General features: G+C 33.0%; 1 protein-coding gene across 1 annotated transcript; it reads left to right on the forward strand.

Moving 5' to 3' along the window:
• The first annotated feature begins 9,986 nt into the window (after positions 1-9,986).
• On the forward strand, positions 9,987-13,866 carry LOC131632120 (large ribosomal subunit protein uL29c-like). The gene is made up of 2 exons (XM_058902891.1): positions 9,987-10,403; positions 13,420-13,866. The coding sequence occupies exons 1-2, from the start codon at positions 9,987-9,989 to the stop codon at positions 13,591-13,593; spliced, it is 591 nt and encodes a 196-aa protein (XP_058758874.1). The 3' UTR covers positions 13,594-13,866.
• Positions 13,867-20,977: the final 7,111 nt, after the last annotated feature.

Here is a 20,977-nt window from a genome sequence, read left to right on the forward strand (position 1 = left end):
TGCAAACAAATCTCTTGAACATCCCTTCTTCGAATGCAATATAATGAATCATACTTGGGTACAAATTCTTTACAGGCTAAATGTAGATCACATTCATAGACCTTGGGTTGAGGAATTAGAATGGATTATCCACTACATTAGAGCAAAGGGTTAGAAAGCAAGTCTTCTCAATTGGCATTCACGGAAATTTTGTATGGATTTTGGAATCATAGAAACGAGGTTACTTTTAGTCATACCGTGCATAAGGATATAGTTGTTGATATTAAAGAATATGGTTTATAGGGGCTGGTATACAAATAAGCTGAAAAGCATGTAGCTAAGTTGCTACTTTAGATTTTGAGCTCTATTTTTTTGTTTTTAGTATGTTTGGTGGGTTGGATCCTAGCGATCATCTTGTACTCATTGATATTTTTGAATTAATACATTCACCTTTTTTATTAAAAAAAATACTATACTATCTTTTATAAATAATATAATGTGTTTTTAAATGTATTACATGTCTAAATTGTATAAAATAATACTCTGAATCTTGTCTATATTGCAGGGGGTGTTGTATATTTAACACTAAGTATTAATATAATTTTTTTTAAAATTTATAGCTTTACGAGTCTAACGGGCTACCCACGGTCCATACCGGTCATCTCTAATGACTAGCGGGCTTTTTACGACCGAGATAAAAAAGAACCTGAAAAAATATGACCTCTAATTTTATAGTACAAGCCCTCTGATTTTTCAGGTCTGACATACCAACCCATATGAGCTAACCCATTTTGACAGCTGTAGTCCATACTATTTAGAACAGAGCTTTCTAAGAAACAACTTCAACGTAAAATTGAATAGCATGACTAGCTCTCCTTCTTTGAATTATCTTTTTATAGTTCGTTTGTCAAATCATCTTTTTGTTCTCTCCTTATATAACTTGGCGTTCTCATATGCATCAAATCAGTGGCGGAGTCAAGAATTTTACGCAGCCTGCGCAAAAATTTTACACCGTTGATTATTCATCTGTTTTAATTTTCACACCCTATTTTTACTAATTTTGTCATTGATGTTGTCTAAAAATCGCCTATTAAATTGGGGGAAATTCAAAGAAAATAGGGGTTGAGCCCGGACGACTGCCCGGACTAACTGGGCCTCGACTCCGCCCATGCATCAAACCTAAATTCTTTCTACCCATCCAATCGTAATTTCCTTTTGAATATATGGTCTGTACAATACACTTATCTTATAAATACTTTAAACGCAAATAAATAAATTCAGATCCACCCAAATATACAACGAAAGTGAAAACATCTCGAGTACTAGTAGTAGTACTAGTGATGTGATGAATCTGTCTACACCTTAACAACCTCACTCTTCAATCACCACGCTTTCTTTGTTATAGTTTACTAGTAGTTTTTTATTCCAATCTTAGTGTTAAAATTTTAAATGGACACAAGTCAATGATAGTTTGATTTTCTGGTCCATCTTTTTAGTGGTAGCAAGCAAGTGCAAAGGAGTGGCTCAAGTTGAGTTCTCCGATGAATCCAGCCATTAAGGCCGAAAAAACTTAATGGAGGCTTGAGAAAGTGAGGTGCAATTGGTCAAAATCAAAGAAGATTGTGAAAAAGGACATTGTTTTCCCCCACTGAAGCCATAATCAGCCTTCCCATTTGAGTACGTAAGCAAACTAGTTAGTGCTTTCACATCACCATCATAATGGAATTGCCTCTCCACCGTGTTGCCTTCAAGCGCCTCCACTCAACCAAATATGCTCCCCCAACCTTTGAAAAAAGACACTCACATCATGCATGACACATCCTAAATATTTGAGAGAGATTAGAGATATAATGTTTTTGATATCAACTAACTGCTTAATTTTCTTTAACAGAATTAATTGTAACGCTTTAACACCTCTCTTAGATTTTTTTATGCATACAATTCAACGCAACGCTTTTTAAGATGTGAAAGCTACGGGTAGGGTCACTAACTACAAATTTAGATTTAAGAGGCTACTTGTTTTGTATTAACTTTACTGGAAGCTACTTAAAATTAAATTAAAAGATTTTTTAAATAATTATTCAAAACCTTTTTAAAATCTATAATATAAGAAAATTAGTGGTTCTGGTTTTTACAAAATTACCCATTCTTACTTTTTCTACACCTATTAAAATTGTTGGTTTTTTGGTCAATCCACACAATTGTCCATTATAATCTTAATATTTTATTCAATTATATTATAACTTATTTTCACCATTCTTTCTCTCTCTTCACCTTTTTAGTTTTCTATCATAATCTCTATACTCCATTTTCTCTTTATAAGAAAAATGGTATTTATGATCCAAAAATTTTAATGAAAAATGGTATACGGGAAAAAATTTATTATTGATCAAAATTTTTTTATATAAATTTTTTTACTATTCATTCAGATATTTATGTAAATGATACCTAAACATAAATAATATTTGTATACGGAAAAAAATATATTATTAAAAATAAATTTTATATACGAAAAATGGTATTTATGATCCAATTTTTTTATTAAAAAATGGTACACGGGGAAAAATCTATTATTGATCTAAATATTTTTTTACATAAGAAAATTTATTATTGATCCAGATATTTTTGTAAACGATACCTAAATATAAATAATATTTTTATACGGGAAAATTTATTATTGATCTAATATTTTTCTATATGAAAAATGGTATTTATTATCCAAAAAAATTTAATTAAAAAATGGTATACGGAAAAAATTTTATTATTGATCTAAATATTTTTATATATACGAAAATTTACTATTGATACAGATATTTTTGTAAATGATAGCAAAACATAAATAATATTTGAAAATGGGGAAAATCTATTGTTGATCAAAATATTTTTATATACGAAAAATGATATTTATGATCCAAATTTTTTTGATTCAAACATGGTAGAGGGGAAAAATCTATTGTTGATCTAAATATTTTTTATACGAAAATTTACTATTCATTCAAATAATTTTATAAATTATACCTAAACAAAAATAATATTTATATACGGAAAAGATTTATTATCGTTCTAAATATTTTTATATACGAAAAATGGTATTTATGATCCAAAAAAATTTTATTCAAAAATGTTGTACTTGGAAAAAATCTATTATTGATCTAAATATTTTTATATACGAAAGCTTACTATTGATCCAGATATTTTTATAAATGATACCTAAACATAAATAATATTTGTATACGGGAAAAAATCTATTATTGATTTAAATATTTTTCTATATGAAAAATGGTATTTATGATCCAAAAAAATTTAATTAAAAAATGGTATACAGGAAAGAATCTATTATTGATCTAAGTATTTTTATATACGAAAATTTACTATTGATCCAGATATTTTTGTAAATGATACCTAAACATAAATATATTTGAATACGGAAATAAATATATATTCTTGTCTACATATATTTTTATATAAGAAAGATGATATTTATGATTCAAATATTTATGATCCAAGAATGATATAAGAGAAAAAATTATTATTCATCTAAATATTTTTATATACGAAAAAATTTATTATTGATCAGAATATTTTTTCTTTTTAAATGTTCTATTTAAAATGATTATATTATATAAACAAATGCGCGTATCAGACCAGAACCCGTGCGTATGCACGGGTTTGTTACTAGTTAAATTAATCTTAAAACACATGTTAGCATGACCCATTTGATAATTATTTTATAAGCTCTAACTAGTCAGAGACCCGTGCTGTCGCACGGGTGCATTATTTATGGTGTAGTATTTTTTGAATGATACGAAAAAATGTGAAATAAAAAAGTTTGACAAAATTATATATATATATATATATATAAAATGGAAATTAACCATTAGAAAAAAGTTTTATTAATAATATTTTCAAAGTCAATTTCACAATGCTTTGCAATTCCAACAACATATATTTTGAGGATGGGTAATTTAATTATGATATTGTGTAAACAACTAAAAAAATATGTAGTAATTTAGAATCTTCAAATAATAATCATGAAATAAAAAAAATAAAAATAAAATATTTGTTAATGTGATAATACATGAATGAGGCTTAATGTAATATCACTTATATAGTATGAAATACAAATGTAAAATTTTAGATATAAATGCAAAATTTAAAATTATTTACTTATTTTCAAATAAACAATAATCAGATAGATTTAACTATATTAAATAATCATACACAAAGAAGAAGAAAAATATACTTATTAGACTTATTAGATGGAGAAAAAAGTTAATATTTAAAAATAAAGATTTTGTCTCTTGAATTAAAATAATGATTGATTAAACTAAAATAAATATTGTCTTGTTAGTTACCCGTGAGATAAATACATTTTTCATGTTATTAAAATAAAAAAAAAATACATTATACAAATAAATCTAAAATGAATTACTTAATTGTTAAATAATTATACAAAGAAAAAATTGACTCATCAGACATAAAGAGAATAAAAAGAATTTTAACATTTGAAAAAATAAATAAAATGTGTGTTATGTTGATAGTGACCCGTAAACTACAACATAATATCATGTAAATTTATTTAATATTGTAACAAATATTTTTAAAAACATGTAAATTTAAAATGAATGATTCAATTATAAATGAATAATAATTATAAATATGCAACTATATTATATTTTCAATTGAAGTTGTTCTTTATAAAGAGAAAGAGAATGAGGTAGTTATTATATTTTGTTAACTTTTTTTATTATTTATTATGTAAAGTTTAATAATTTAAAAATTTGATAATCAAAGTATAATCTCAAAAATATATAAAAATTAAATGATTCATTATGCTATATTGGAAATCTATTAGAATTAATTTTAATAAAAATGATGTACTTATGGAGAACTCACGTGTAAATAAAACATAACACAGTATGCAACTTTGGCTATTGATTTAATACATAAACTGATAACCACATAAGCTAATCACAACTTTGGCCATTATACATGCAGGTTCAAAAATTCTTCACGTGACCAAAGGCTTAAAATTACTCCAACATTATCATTTACGGTGTCATGTATTAGCTTCCCCTTCCCTGCTGTGCTAACTGAGATTCTTGTACCTATAGAATGACAATCCATACAAAATATAGTTATTTCTTCAAACCTTGGAATAATAAAAGATTACAAAAATAGTCAAAACCACCATAGGAAAAACACTACTATATAAAATTCTCTTTGGCAAACAATCTAGTTTCAACACTTGCAGAATATTTGAACATTATTAAATAACATTTTTTATGAAAAACATCTTATTTTTAGTTTTTTTTTCTTATCCATATATGCCAAAGACTATCCTTTAAAGCAACATTTCTCCAAAGACAATTAAGATTAACTATGCATCTATGCTAGCTATAAGTATTCATAAGAAACAAAACAAATCAATTAAATGACATTAGCTCAATTTGTAATACACTATTTTAAACTTCACAATTTTTTTCATACTTCTAGCATACCAAACTTTATTTCACTTCAAAACCAATACAGTTAAGCATTTTTAAACCAGACAACAACATACTTAACCATCAAGTCAACAAACGGTTTGAGTTGTATTATCTTCCTTCCTCAAACAAAGATCATGATTATGGTAGTGTTTGCTTACCTTACCATCAAGTCAATGTATGGGGTGACAATGATGCATCAGCTGAGACAAGGTCTGGAAAATAGTAAGAATGACTCTGTGATAGCACTAAATTTATTGGTTCTAAAGGTATGTGATACCTTCTTTAAACAAATGACTAATAAAAAATGAATTAAACATGATAGGATAAACATTTCAAAATCTTAATTTGATTTAGATTGAACTAACTAAATTATGAAGAAGAAACTCTAACTAACATGCAGCAAAGTTACAGTAAAGTCCAGTAAAAACATACAGAGTGGTTTATTAAACGTGCTATATTTCCCGTGTGTGTTGCATCGATGACTACGTCCTCATTGATCTTGAACAACTACATAATTTATGTTCGTTAGTGATACACTATGAATAGCTGATATATAAAGACATATATACCAGTTAAAATGCTTGATGTTAAGACATACATACTAATAAAAATGCACATTAGGGAACTTAAGAGAGGCAAAATGAGAAACACAGGAAGCACCTGAATCAAAGCTCATGCATTTAATCCGCCAGACTCATTATCAGCAGCAGGCTGTCTATGAGCCATCCCCGACCCTCTAAAACTAAACCCACCGAAATTAGCAGCAGGGGCCATTCCTCAAGACCTGTATCGACTCATGAAGCTATCCTACAGAGGAAACCACAAATATAAGTATCTTGTAACGTTAAACGGCAGACTAAAACCATGACTGAACAGATATTGCAAGCATAACTTTGTTGTATACAAAGAAAGACATGCCATATGCACAGTTCAATTAAGCTTATAGACATTATAAATATAATGAAAATATTTTAGAAGTTCATTAAGTGGCTTACTTGAATCGAAAAGCCATCCCAGGTTTAATAATGCGGTAGCATTCACAAAACCGCTTCCTATGTCAAATGGTTCCTGCCATTGGATCTTTTACTTTATTCATGGTTGGATTCAGCTGCAACATCAACAGAAAAAAGTTACTACTTCATCACATTTGAAACAAATAAAAAAGATAATATCAAAGGAAAAAATGTGTATACAAAGGGTTATAATATATGAGCACCCATAAGCAATAATTATTTATAGTTAAAAATCCTATAAAAATGCTTGATAGTATGTCGATCCTTATGGATAAGGAAGTCGACCCGTATGTAGATCCTTCATAATAACGGAAAAGAAATAGTGAAACTGCAACAACAAATACTCATGAGATATCAGAGTGAGCATTAAAGTACAATAATTCACCAACATGACAATAACAATATTTAAACTCAAAAGGAACTATGAATAGAAATCATAGGTTTTTTAAGGATTATCCTCAGTTTTTTGTCTGTTCTGTTATGTTTAAACTCAGAATAGAAACCATCAAGTTAACATTCCTGGTCCTTAAATATGGCTTCATGCTTGAGTATTGTTTGTTTCACAAGCTCCTGATTTCTTCTGAATCAAATGTTAATAGTTAAGATGTGAGTTTTGATTCAAAAACACTGTAAATCTTTGGGTCAATCTATAGAAACAAATGAAGTGTTTGTTTGATTTGAAAGACGAAAGACGAAAGGTGGATTTAAGTTAAAAATAGAAGAAACCTAAAACCTGCAATCGGAAATTCCTAGATGCGTCGGCGGAGATCGGAGCTGAGAGTTGGTGTCGGAGGTGTCACTCGGAGTAGGTGATTTTACGAATCCAATTTGGTGAACCTGGGAAGATGAACGGTGAACCGAATATACACGGTGATGGAGATATGGTGATAGCGGCGGCGATTTAGGGTTTTGAAAGAAAGAGAGAACAAAGATAGGGGAAAGGGTTATACGATAAAGAGGAGAAAGAGAGAGACTGAATCAATGTTCCGGGTAATAGGTTGTTCCAAATAAAAAGTGAACAGGTGTAACATTCTTTGAGGAGAGTTAAAAAGGCAGTGCTTAATTTGTTAATTACTTTTATATCCAAGTTGTAGTACAAATTTATTTTCATGAAAGGGTATTTTTGTCTCTTTGGTCAATTGTTTAGTATATGGTAGATAGTAGAGTAGATAGTAGATAGATTTTACTACCTGATTTATTCAAAACCTTAAGTAGTTGATGATAGAGTGAAGTAAAACTAAGATGCGGTGGAGCGTGCTTCTAATATGACATAACGAAGGGAATATGTGATGTTAGTACTTAATGCCCAAGTCGATGTGAGAAGTAATAAGAGTGTAATAATAAGCAGAATACATAGTTTTGGTGCGTGAAGAACTTTATATAGTGAGGGCATTTAGAACCGCTCCCACTTGATCTGGTGTCTTGTGTAAGTCACTGTCTAAGTAGATCTGGCGATGAGAAATTAATACGAGGTCGTGTGGATCTATATGCTAACATGTATGAAGTTTACAATAATTTATTTAGTTTTGATGTTGACGACACTCCTAAGAGAAGTCTTCATCAATCTTGTTGTCCAAGGCTTGTTGGTTCACATGTAGTACTACAAATAATACATTTTGTGACAACAATTTCATCTCATTTAACAAAAAACCGAGGTATAATACCTGTACGCACCATATTTTTTATTCTTTCTAAAAAAATAATCTATTCTGCTGATTTTATTATAAAACCAAGAGGTAAACTAATTCAGGTTACATGCTTTGAATCCCAACAACTACAATTTTTGTTTTTATTTCTTTAAATGCGACGTTTTTCTTTTTATTTTTCGTTTCTATTTAATTATTAAATAGTTGATCTCATCGGTATCTCTAATCACCGAGGGGTATGCCACCCAAATTTAATTATAAAAGGATTTCTTCACTAATTTTTCCTTAAACCTAACTATACAGCTGATCCATACTCATAAACATCATTATTTGGAATGAATTGCAAGACAAAAATATTATTTGGTTATGTTTTGTTCTTCAAGCACCCACCATTAACAAATCATTTTCTATTATTGCAATCTACCACACATAATGGTATTGTTTTTGTTGTTGTTGTTGGTGGTGTTTCCACCTCTTCCCAATGTTGAATGGTAAAAGAAACTATTGTTATATTTTAGAATAACTCTACAATGCTATCAATCAAAGAAAATATTTTGTAATTTTTTTTTTCGGTTAACAACATTGAAAAATTTATTCCTAATCATACTACAATTTATTTTGAATATAGTTCGTTGTTAGGTTATTGTAACACACAAGAAAATTGGTGAATGGTAAAAAACCTATAAAAAAGGAAATAATACATGTTTCTTTCATTTTTTTCATTCATCATTTTTTTTGTAATAGATGTAATCTTACTACATTGGTGGATTTAGAAACCGACGGGAAAAGTCCATATTTTAGTTGATTTTTTATTTAAAAAGAAATAATATTTGCCCCCGGAGTCGTCATTGATGAGTAAGGATCCACTCTATTTCCTAAAAAGAAATGGAGGGTCAATTACTATAGTTTTTTGTGCATAAAGTTAAAAAAATAGTAAATATATGTTACATGTCTTCGAAATACGTGTAATATATACAAAAACTATAGTAATGGAAAAGAAATGGAGTTTAAGAAATGGAGTGGATCCTTACTCGTCACTGATCCCCCTTTTGAACCAATGACTCGTCACTGGACCAAAGTGCGTACAACTATCACCGACACACATGATGTATGATATACAACAACATACATTGGTTCCTCTTCAAACCATAAACTTCGTCCTTTAAGACTACCACGATAGTTTTTATCTAACTACACTTTTCAACATATGCATATAATTACAACTAACAATATATATGTAACTACAACCCAACATCATATATGCTTAAGAATACTCGTCAATAGAGTAATACATATTATTACTCATGTAAGTCCACAAACAAGATAAGGAAATTATTATACATGCTAAATATTACTCATTAACAAGGCAAACATGTTATTACTCAACAAATATACTCACCAACATGATAACAATATTATTCTACAACTCATATTTTACTCATGTAAGCCCATCAACAAGGTAACCATAATATTCTACAACTCTCACATTCAACAAGGTCAAGTCATAACCAATTTTGATTTGTTGATTTTAATGAACTTGATTGGTTTCTCTTTCTATGTTGATTTAAAATAAATATTAAGGATCATAAAAAGAGAAACTAATTCAATTCATTAAAATCAACAAATCAAAATTTGATGGTCGTGATTTATTGTTCTCATTTCTCGTAATAACCAAGTGTTCTCACTTGAGTCATCCCTTAATATCTTAGTATCTTAGTGTACCATAAAAAAATTATTTAAATAAAAACCCTTTTATTTGTGTAAAAAAAACACTAACTTTTTTATCACGGTTGTTGAAAACCATTTCATTTAATTAAATAAATAATCATTAAAAAAAAGATAACTCTTGCTCATAAAAAATGAAGGGGATAGATAGGGTGTGGATATTATCTTCAAACATTACATACATTTTCTGTTCATACGATAAACCAAAGAGCAGAGGAGAAAACGGAAACAAAATGCTGAGCCTCTCCGTTACTTCACCATCTTCTTCAACACTTTCCTTTCTTCCCAAACCCTTACAATTCAAAACCTCCTTCAATGGCACTCGACTACTCCAACCTAGCACTTGCACAATTCCAGCGACGAAACGCACCGCTTTGGTCCCAGTGAGGATGGCAAAGAGAGAGGAGCAATTGAAGGAAATTAGAACTAAAACTATTGAAGAAATCAACGAAGAGGTTGTTACCCTTCAAGGCGAGTTAGTCATGCTTACTCTCGAGAAAGCTGTTCGCAATGAGTTTAAATCCAGTGATTTTCGGAAAATGCGCAAGACGGTATATTTTCTCTCTTTAGATTGTTGATTTAGAGTGAATTGTGTTATGGTTGTTTTATATTTGCTTTATTTTTAGGATTAAGTTGCGCTTTGTTTTTTAATTTTAAGTTCTGTACAGTTTTTTTTTATTACGAATGAGTTTAAACACAAATTAGGTCAATTTAAGTACAGCTTTAGGGAATGAGAGTCTGTGAAAATGACTAAACGAAGTTCTAAAAGTAAACAAACATAACAAAATCACGCATATGCGTCTGCCTCATCTCCACTTCTAAATTCCATCACATTAATATCATCATGCTCATCACTTGATTCAATCTTTGCTTCTTCTTCCACCTTTGAGTCCTCGTCTCCATTAGGCACTAATGTAGCAAGTCTAGGTGATGTTTAGTAACTCTTGCTATTGGAAGTTTGTGTCACACTTGCGGAAGATGATGTCGTGGTTGCTAATAAAAGGGAAACAGGCAACACGGCAAAACAGAGGAGAAATCAGTTGTGAATGGATGAGAAAGGTGAAGAAATAAATAAATAGGTGAAGAACGGTGATGATTTTGGAAGAACAATAGATGACTTGCTGATTTGTGAAGAAGAATGTCGAAGAAGTTGTGTGAGGAAGTTTTGCGAAGAAGATGGCTTTCTGAAACGCAAACACTTGAGTGTAGAAACGGCGATTGCGCCACCATGACGCCACAAATAGCAGCCGCTATTCCCGCTATCGCGTGTAGCGCTTAGCAAACCAAAAGTGTAGCGGTGAGGTTTGGTTCCGCTATGCTACGCCACTATAGCGCACTATTGACAATCTAGGTATGTACTTATCATAGTTGGCAATCACGTATTGCAGCGCGGAGCTGCTGATCCCAAAAACACCATGCCTGACCATTATAAGATTGGGGACCCTTGGAAGAGAAATCTTGAAATCCTTCTCGGCTTCTCCTTAGTGGTGTTCAATTTCATTCAACCAATACAAATCACCATTTATTTTACTCTGATCCTTTTTAAAAAAATCTCATCTTTTTTAGCCATTACCTTTTCCTTCTTTTTCATGCTCTAGCATATGTTTATTCTCTTAAAATCTTTTCGTCTTTTATGGATTAATATCTCCCATTCCATGCATTATGTATGATGGCTTGAAAAACTGATTGGTTGTCTTAATTGTTTTACTGCTGTATATAACTTATACCATAAAGAATTAGGATTAATATTTATAAGATGGCTTGAGGATTCTTGTTTCCTAGGTTCAAACCGATTAAATCTATTTCAAGATTTTAGGTCTTTGAGGAGAGAGCTTACTTCAAAACCAATTGTTGCTAAGGGCTCATAGCTAACGTAGCTTGGGCTTTGGGAGATATCTAATCCAATGTAAAACTGCAGTAACCGAAAATAAATAATCCAAAAACAGAAGAAAGTAAAAACCCTGGAAAAAAAATCTCAAAAAACTCGTTTTTAATGAATCAGACCGGATTTTGGTTCCCATTGTGCAAACCGATCCAATCCAAACTGAAAATTATGTACTTATACAATTGCCGCTGTCCATTGCTGACTACTTGACTGTTTGTCCTTATTTCCTTCCTTAGTCAGACCTCATTAATGTGGATAGCTCCTGTTTTAGTCAAAGATTGTAATATATAAAAAACAATATAAAGCAAAAGATTGTAGACAATCAAATCAACAATAATCCAAACCAAAAAATCAATCCATTTGAAATAAAAATAAATTGGATGGGATTTATTTTTAAATCAAACTGATTGGATGATCAACCAACATGGGACTAGTGGCCCACTCACTTCAAAAATATTATTCTAGCACCTAGGCTATGAACAGTACTATAGTGGGAAATTGATATACATGCATACTGAGAAATTTAGCTTTTAGGAATTACTTGAACTAGTTTTCTCATTTGTATGATCAGTTGATCCTTTTGTAACTACTGCAAGGTTTAAACTTTAGCTAGATGCACTGCAGTTTAGCATTCTTAATTTTTCTTTGTAAATTAGCTGCAACATCTTTTCAGTTTTGTTGCCTGGACATAATGTCAGGTCACTCTGCTCCCAGGTTTGTCTTTGCAAGTTGCAGCATCTTCTTATAATCGGTTGTGTTATAATTAAGCTGCAGCATATTAATATGTCTACCTTTTCTTTTGTTTTAGCCCTTGTAATGATATTGCTTTTCTAACTATTAAAATCACTATTAACATTCACCTGTTGTGGTTTTTTGAGCTATCATCTTTTAAGTCATTAACCTTATCAATTCATGCAACTGAGATTTTGTGATAAGACCTGAAATAAAAACTGTCAGGAACTAGGTTTGACTTTAGAGATCATAAGAAAAATTCAAAGAAAATGTAACCAGAATTGTAGGGATAATATACACAGAAACTGTTAAGAAATAAGGAAAACATATCTGCCCTGTGGTAGTAGCAACCCCACAATTCCTCAAGTGATCTCCTATCCCTCCATATATTCATTCTTTCCCACATATTAACATTCAGCTCCATCGATTCCCGCATCTCCCATTGCCCTCCCATACTACCTTGTATTCCTTTTGTTAGCATCCAGCATAATAGAATCCTCTTCACTAGTAGTAACTGACTTCCGCTCATGGCTTCTACCTCGTTTTCTTTGCCACCCTTGCTCCTTTTCCCCCTTCTGCAACACACCCTCATGGGAGGCTCGTGACTCGCCTTTCATCATTTTATCAGTTCATGTCCCCAATAAACAATTGAATTAGGAAGAGTGGGCACTAGGATTCAGTTGGCAAAGAAGCAGCACAGTAGATAGGATTTAGAATGTTTAGATTCTATGGTAAAAACAAGATATGCACACAATAGAAAGAGGGGAATGAATCACAATATGGCCAAACCGGTCTGTTCTCATTTTGTTTATTTAATAATAAATTATAACTTCAGATGATCTTAGTGTGCTTTAGTAACGCGTAATACCCTTCTTTGGAGTCTGAATAAATGCTACACATTACCTGTCTGTTATTATTTGGATGAATGATTACTGTTAATATCAATGCAGATTGCTCGCTTGCTTACTGTAAAGCGGGAAAGAGAGATTGAGGAGGGCATCGGTAGGAGGTTGTCCAGAAAGCTAGATAAAAAGTGGAAGAAAAGCATTGTTGTAAAACCACCTCCATCTTTATTGAGGTATCGGGAGGAGGAAGCAGCTGCAGAAGCCGCGGAAGCTGAGTAGGCTGCATGAACAGATTAAATATGCAAGTTATAGAGTTAATTGGTTAAAAGCGTTGTTAATCTTTTGTTTTTATGGTTTTGCTGGAGGTTGTCATCTCATTGTGTAGTGTAATAGTATCTTATTTGCAGTAACCTACATTTCTTCCTGCCCTAATGTTTTATGCTTGTATTTTGTAAGAAAAGAGACAAGATTATGAAAATCATGGTTCACTGATCGCATCATATTCCTGCACTCATTGAAACAATTTATATGCAACAGAGTTCTAGACTTAAATGAATGTCTTTCCTAACAGCTTCTGTTCTCATTGTGTTAAATCAACACCTTTACATTCAATAAGTATTGTAATGAAGAATGTAGTAGTTCTGACTCAGAATAACTAGCTTCTTGCAAGTGACTCAAACACTTAAAACTGTTCCACCCCAAACTATATACCAGGATTCTACGTGGATAGTGGAGACCAGCACGTGGTCTTCATCTTGGGTCAATGATAAGATTAGGTTCTGCTGCTACTTCCCTATTAGGGTTTCACCATTGATCACACATGAAACTAACGCTAAAACTAAGAAAAAGAAGATAAAATTCTGATTTCATATCTTTCACCAAAGTCACGTACAGCTTAAATACTAGGTCTAAACCAAAGCTAGACTAATGGGCCTAAGCCACTTTAAGGAAAAGGAAACTAATGGGCCTAAGCCACTTGAAAATAAAACATGAATAAAACTCATAAAATATAATAATTTAAGCTGCATAGTCTTTCAGCCAAAAGGACTTCTTCAAAGTCCGTTTGGGCCTTCTAACACTACTTTCCGGCCCAGCAAAAACCTTGTCCACAAGGTTGTGTTCATTGAAAGGTCCATTAGACACCAACCGAGCAGGGTTTGATGGGAAATGGGAATTGGCAACTTGAGTGGTGGGGCCAGGCGGTATTGGAAAACCGTGGGCTGGTAATATAGATGGGTTACAGCTAGCGGATGATGTGTCATTTGGAGGAGGTTTCAAAAGTATCCGTTGAGGATCCAACGGTATGGAGGGATTAGCTTTCTGCATGTACTTGTCTTGAGCCGTGTGCGACAGCTTTTCCAAAGTACACTCTTTCTCACTTAACAAGGCAGAAGTGGGATTAGGTTTCATAAGTGCTTCACTTGGAGTCACACTTCCATTTTGCTGAGAACTCTTTTCCTCTCTCCTTCTAAATGCTTCCACCGTTCCTTTTTTCTCTTGCTGAAAAATGTCTTTGTTCATACTCCCACCAGCAACAGCTAGGTTGGTTCGGTGAGTGTCATTTTCGTTTGAAATTGATGAAACATTTTGTGCCTGTTCGATACTGGTGTTGAATGCAGTATAGGGCAAGCAACAAACAAGATTTGGAAATATTGATCCAGGAATTATCGTCCACAGAGATGGAGAGATGCCATTCAACAGTTTCTACGGTTTCGAGCTTGGGTTTGAATGAGCAAAAAGTAAACAAAGATATAGACAGGAAAGAATAACAAACACATTCTTAGAAGAGAAAGAACTTATCAGGAATGTAAATATATTCACTCTTCACAAACATACACTTACCAACCCATTATATTCAACCTACGATACTCGTCTATGTCATCACGTATCTCTCACATAAGCGTCCATCTCTGGAGCACAAACGAGATCATCTCACAACTAAGGTTATCTCTAACGCGAAGTCGCGAGAACATCCGTATTCTCGCGTCGGCGATCTCTCGCGCGCCGCTCAAACACGAAAGCATTACGTACAGATACAAACGGTGAATGATAGCTCTAAATCTATCTCTAGAGTTCAGAACCAACAGATTATCATCCTAGATAAGGATTCAAGAAGTTTATCTCTAAAGCACCCCAAATCCCCAGCATAGAGCAAAAATCCAGGATAACATCAACACAGATTTGTAAAGCAAGTTAAATATAACATTATAATCGGTAAATATACATAAGATTCAAGTAAATATACAAACAAAACCAACCAAAGAGAAATACACAAAGAATAAGAGAAATGAACCGAAGATCTCCCGGTTTGTCAGCTCCGTTCGACGCTCAATCCATCCCCGATCATCCTTATGCAACCTCCGAAGTTGTTTTCTAAGCTAATTTTGATCTAAGAATGAAGTTGATGGTGTTGGGACTCAAAAATACCCAACCCATGACCTAAAAATGTGATTTTGGCCCCTTTTAACGAGCTGCTATCTTAGCAGGTCCGCTTAGCGGACTCAAAATTGCTTCCAGACGCTGATTTGCTCCGCTGGAGCTCCGCTCAGCGGACCCCCTCCGCTTAGCGGAGTCTGCTAAAAATCAGATTTTGTTTTCGCCATAACTCGAGAACCGTAACTCCGAATTACGCCCGGTTCGAAGCGTTGGAAAGCTTATTCAATGCTCTATCCACTAATGAATGAATGGAAACCAAAATGATGATTTTGGTCATCCTTATTTTGAGTCTTTGGAAGTCCGCTTAACGGTGGCTAAGCGGGCTTTCACCAAAATTGCGAAATCGAAGCCGTGCCTTTGACACTTTATTCCTCAAGGCTCCAATAAGCATGAATACCTATAAAAACAAAGGGAAAACTATTAAATGATACATAAAATGAATCAAAACTCAATTATGCTAATATTTACATAAAAGTGGGGAATTTATTACAAAAATGGAATGAATAGAATCGATAAGTGCCACAATTATATACTCAAAATGTCGACATTTTGGCACTTATCAAACTCTCCCCAACTTGAAACTTTGTTTGTCCTCAAACAATGTCAAATAAATCAAAGAATCAAAAGTAATAAACCAAAGAATTGTGAATCAACAAGTTTTGAAAACCAAAAACAAATGTATGGCTCAATACAAAAATGTATAAACAAAGTAAATACTTACCACTATCCTACAACAACAACATGTAAATGAAACGAATCCTAAGTACAAAAATCATACAAAACATTCTAACACAATACATGTTATCTCATGAATCACACCTAGCAAAATTTCATCAATGGATGAAGAACACACAAAGGTGAGGGACTTTTAACACTCATCCAACAATCTTGCAAACAAAAGATTAAATTATGCATTCATCCAAAAATCACATTGAAGATACAAAAGCAAGAATCACAAGGACTTTTCAAGGTTGTAATGTGGCTTGGTTAACAAACAAGGGATATGTCCTAAGGCTAATCGAAACAAAAACTTGCCTAAACCTAAGGGAGTGATCAATCCACCAAAGATTCAAACAACAAAACCTCGATTAAACTTCTTCCACAACCACAAGTTTCTCAAACCAATCACAATACTTATTAGCACAATTATTCACTTCTCTTTTCTTTTTCTTTTTTCAAAACTTTTTCACTTTTTTTTCTTTCTTTTTCTTTTCTTTTCTTTTCACATTTTTTTTTCTTTTCTCTTTCTTTCTTTTCAACCTCATAGCAACAACCAAACAAGTAGAAACCATTTTCTCCCCAACTTGAATTCAACCACATCATCAAGTGAATACTCCCTACTTTCTAAGGCAAGGTAAAAATTCATACCAAAAATCATGGTTGAGGGTTCAAGAAAACAAAGAATCAATCATCCATGCAAAAATGAGAACTAAACACTCAAAGATAAGCATTTAGCAAAAACAACATGGATATTGACAAAAAGCTCAAAAGGGTTAACAAATAATCACACACTCACAAGGTGAATTAACTATTTGGTTATGGTGGTTGTGCTCAAAATGAAACAAAATGCCTTGATCCTTTTCATGCTTTCATAAAATCAACATAAAAAAAAAGATTAAGCATAATAAAATCTAGTTAAAACAAAGATTATGGCCTCCAGCATATATGAACAATGGAAAGCTTCCTCACATTTATGGTTTGGGAACTAAAGTGATTCAATCAATAAGCAAGTAATGCAAAAGAATGAATTGTATGGTGATTGTACAAATGAAAAGTTTCCTAAACATGTTATGCTATAGAAAGCGATAAATGAGTACCTTGAATGATACAACTTCAAAAACAATATCCTACCATACATCCGCAAGTTGAAACACTCAAGCTTTGGAAAATCACCTCAAAAATCTTCGAATCACCGAACAAAATTTGAGTACAAACAACCAATAAAAGAATTAGAAAAATAAAACTAGTATCTACTACTAAATAGCCTTGGTGAAAGTGGGAAAAAAAGAGTGAAACAAGTGGGATGGGAACCCCACTGGTACAGAGCAGAAAAACAAAATTCTGCTATGCTCGCTTAGCGAGCTCTGCTCCGCTTAGCGAGCTCTGCTCCGCTTAGCGAGCTCTGCTCCGCTTAGCGGACATAGCAGAAACTAGAAAAATCAGAACAGCATCTGTTGTTCCAATCACTCACCACTTCACCTAAATTCCTCTTAAACATAAAAATAAACAAAACTTTACAACCGTTGGGGTGCCTCCCAACAAGCGCTTGTTTTACGTCGTTAGCTCGACGCCTTTATTGTTTCGTTGTTTGGAAAGTAGCTTCCTCTCGTCACGTCATGGTGACGTCTCACCGTACAAGCCTAAAGAAAGTGTCCTAACCAACCACTAAACAAACGTTACGGGTACAAATATATACAATGATTAAACGAACATAAAGGAAAACACAAGTATACAAATATGTACATGAACAAACACATATATACAAACATGAAACACATTTAACTATTAACATACACAAAGAGAAAAGTTAGTGAATGTTGGATTCACAAGTTGAAAAGTGAAGATTTGCTATTAAAGAGCTCATCCGAGATCAACATGTTTCACCAACATTCACCAATAAAAGTATACTTATATGTAACATATACAAGAAACTATATGGTGAACATAAACAAGTAAACATGTACAAGTAAATATATACACTTGAAACTATACAATATATACGTTATATACAAAGCTCAAAACCACGAAAACTATTGCGATGCAATTCACAACCATCCCCGGCAACGGCGCCATTTTGTTGAATGCAGTATAGGGCAAGCAACAAACAAGATTTGGAAATATTGATCCAGGAATTATCGTCCACAGAGATGGAGAGATGCCATTCAACAGTTTCTACGGTTTCGAGCTTGGGTTTGAATGAGCAAAAAGTAAACAAAGATATAGACAGGAAAGAATAACAAACACATTCTTAGAAGAGAAAGAACTTATCAGGAATGTAAATATATTCACTCTTCACAAACATACACTTACCAACCCATTATATTCAACCTACGATACTCGTCTATGTCATCACGTATCTCTCACATAAGCGTCCATCTCTGGAGCACAAACGAGATCATCTCACAACTAAGGTTATCTCTAACGCGAAGTCGCGAGAACATCCGTATTCTCGCGTCGGCGATCTCTCGCGCGCCGCTCAAACACGAAAGCATTACGTACAGATACAAACGGTGAATGATAGCTCTAAATCTATCTCTAGAGTTCAGAACCAACAGATTATCATCCTAGATAAGGATTCAAGAAGTTTATCTCTAAAGCACCCCAAATCCCCAGCATAGAGCGAAAATCCAGGATAACATCAATACAGATTTGTAAAGCAAGTTAAATATAACATTATAATCGGTAAATATACATAAGATTCAAGTAAATATACAAACAAAACCAACCAAAGAGAAATACACAAAGAATAAGAGAAATGAACCGAAGATCTCCCGGTTTGTCAGCTCCGTTCGACGCTCAATCCACCCCCGATCATCCTTATGCAACCTCCGAAGTTGTTTTCTAAGCTAATTTTGATCTAAGAATGAAGTTGATGGTGTTGGGACTCAAAAATACCCAACCCATGACCTAAAAATGTGATTTTGGCCCCTTTTAACGAGCTGCTATCTTAGCAGGTCCGCTTAGCAGACTCAAAATTGCTTCTAGACGCTGATTTGCTCCGCTGGAGCTCCGCTCAGCGGACCCCCTCCGCTTAGCGGAGTCTGCTAAAAATCAGATTTTGTTTTCGCCATAACTCGAGAACCGTAACTCCGAATTGCGCCCGGTTCGAAGCGTTGGAAAGCTTATTCAATGCTCTATCCAATAATGAATGAAGGGAAACCAAAATGATGATTTTGGTCATCCTTATTTTGAGTCTTTGGAAGTCCGCTTGACGGTGGCTAAGCGGGCTTTCACCAAAATTGCGAAATCGAAGCCGTGCCTTTGACACTTTATTCCTTAAGGCTCCAATAAGCATGAATACCTATAAAAACAAAGGTAAAACTATTAAATGATACATAAAATGAATCAAAACTCAATTATGCTAATATTTACATAAAAGTGGGGAATTTATTACAAAAATGGAATGAATAGAATCGATAAGTGCCACAATTATATACTCAAAATATCGACATTTTGGCACTTATCAACTGGAAGCTTGATCTGTTTTATTTGTTTCATCTGTTTCAGGATCCGATTCCGGTGGTGTCATACCCCAATTTTTGACCTAAGATACCACTTCATATCATAACATATGCATCATTTGCATCTCTAACAAATTGCATAGCTTGTGTTTGTTACTTGTGGCTCAGCAGGATTTAATCAGGAAATCACTCATCAGTACAAGTAACAATCAATTAGGGTTTTGTTCTCCCTTCATCTCAAAAGAACTATCTTCATCAACAATCAACATTTGGTCCTCAGAGATTCATTTCAACAAGCTCAACAGCTTTGAATCGACTGAATTAGGGTTTTGACTGAAGATAGCATACTCCTGACTTTTGCTCAGAATTTGACCTAATGACTTGGGACATGACCTCAAGACCCCAAGTGCATCATTTTGACCTAATCCATTGGCTCAGAACATCTCCTATACAAAGATTGATCAGACAAATCCTCAGATCAGGGTTTTTGAACTATCAGGGACTAAAATCAGGGATCACATTTGGGAAACCCTAAAAATCCCCAGGAAGTCAATAAAAGGTTTCAATCATCCTCAAATAATCCCTATGACAATATACAATGGAAATTGTATCTCAATTCAAGACCTACAGTCATCAATTTCATCTGGTCGACAATTAGGGTTTTTGACCTAATTCATTGAATAACTGGCTTTTTAATCAGGACATGGTGTCATAACTCAAACTATGATTCAATATCCTCTAATACCTCAATATGATCCATTCATACTATTCATTTGATGAGGATAGCCTGTTTCATTTGAAATCTCCAGAAACGCGATTCGTCTGAAAAAGTCAACTGTACAAGATCATCATTGACTTTTGGGGAATTTTGGTCAACCATGACTTTTGAAGTTTTGAATCATCAATATATGATATGAGAAGTCATTTGATCAAGAAAAATCAAGAAAATCAATCAAGAATCAAAAGTCAAAAGTTTGACTTTTCATACTTAGAAAAATTTCTAAGTGTTTTTCAATGGTTTTTTCCAAACTTTGGAAGGGAATTTC

The sequence above is a fragment of the Vicia villosa genome, unplaced genomic scaffold, assembly GCF_029867415.1.
Source record: "Vicia villosa cultivar HV-30 ecotype Madison, WI unplaced genomic scaffold, Vvil1.0 ctg.000910F_1_1, whole genome shotgun sequence".
NCBI lineage: Eukaryota > Viridiplantae > Streptophyta > Magnoliopsida > Fabales > Fabaceae > Vicia > Vicia villosa.

Coding starts and splice junctions, on each gene's coding strand:
- LOC131632120 (XM_058902891.1), top strand. CDS start 9,987: ATGAAGGGGATAGATAGGGTGTGGATATTATCTTCAAACATTACATAC. Junction 10,404..13,419: donor TTCGGAAAATGCGCAAGACG/GTATATTTTCTC, acceptor ATATCAATGCAG/ATTGCTCGCTTGCTTACTGT.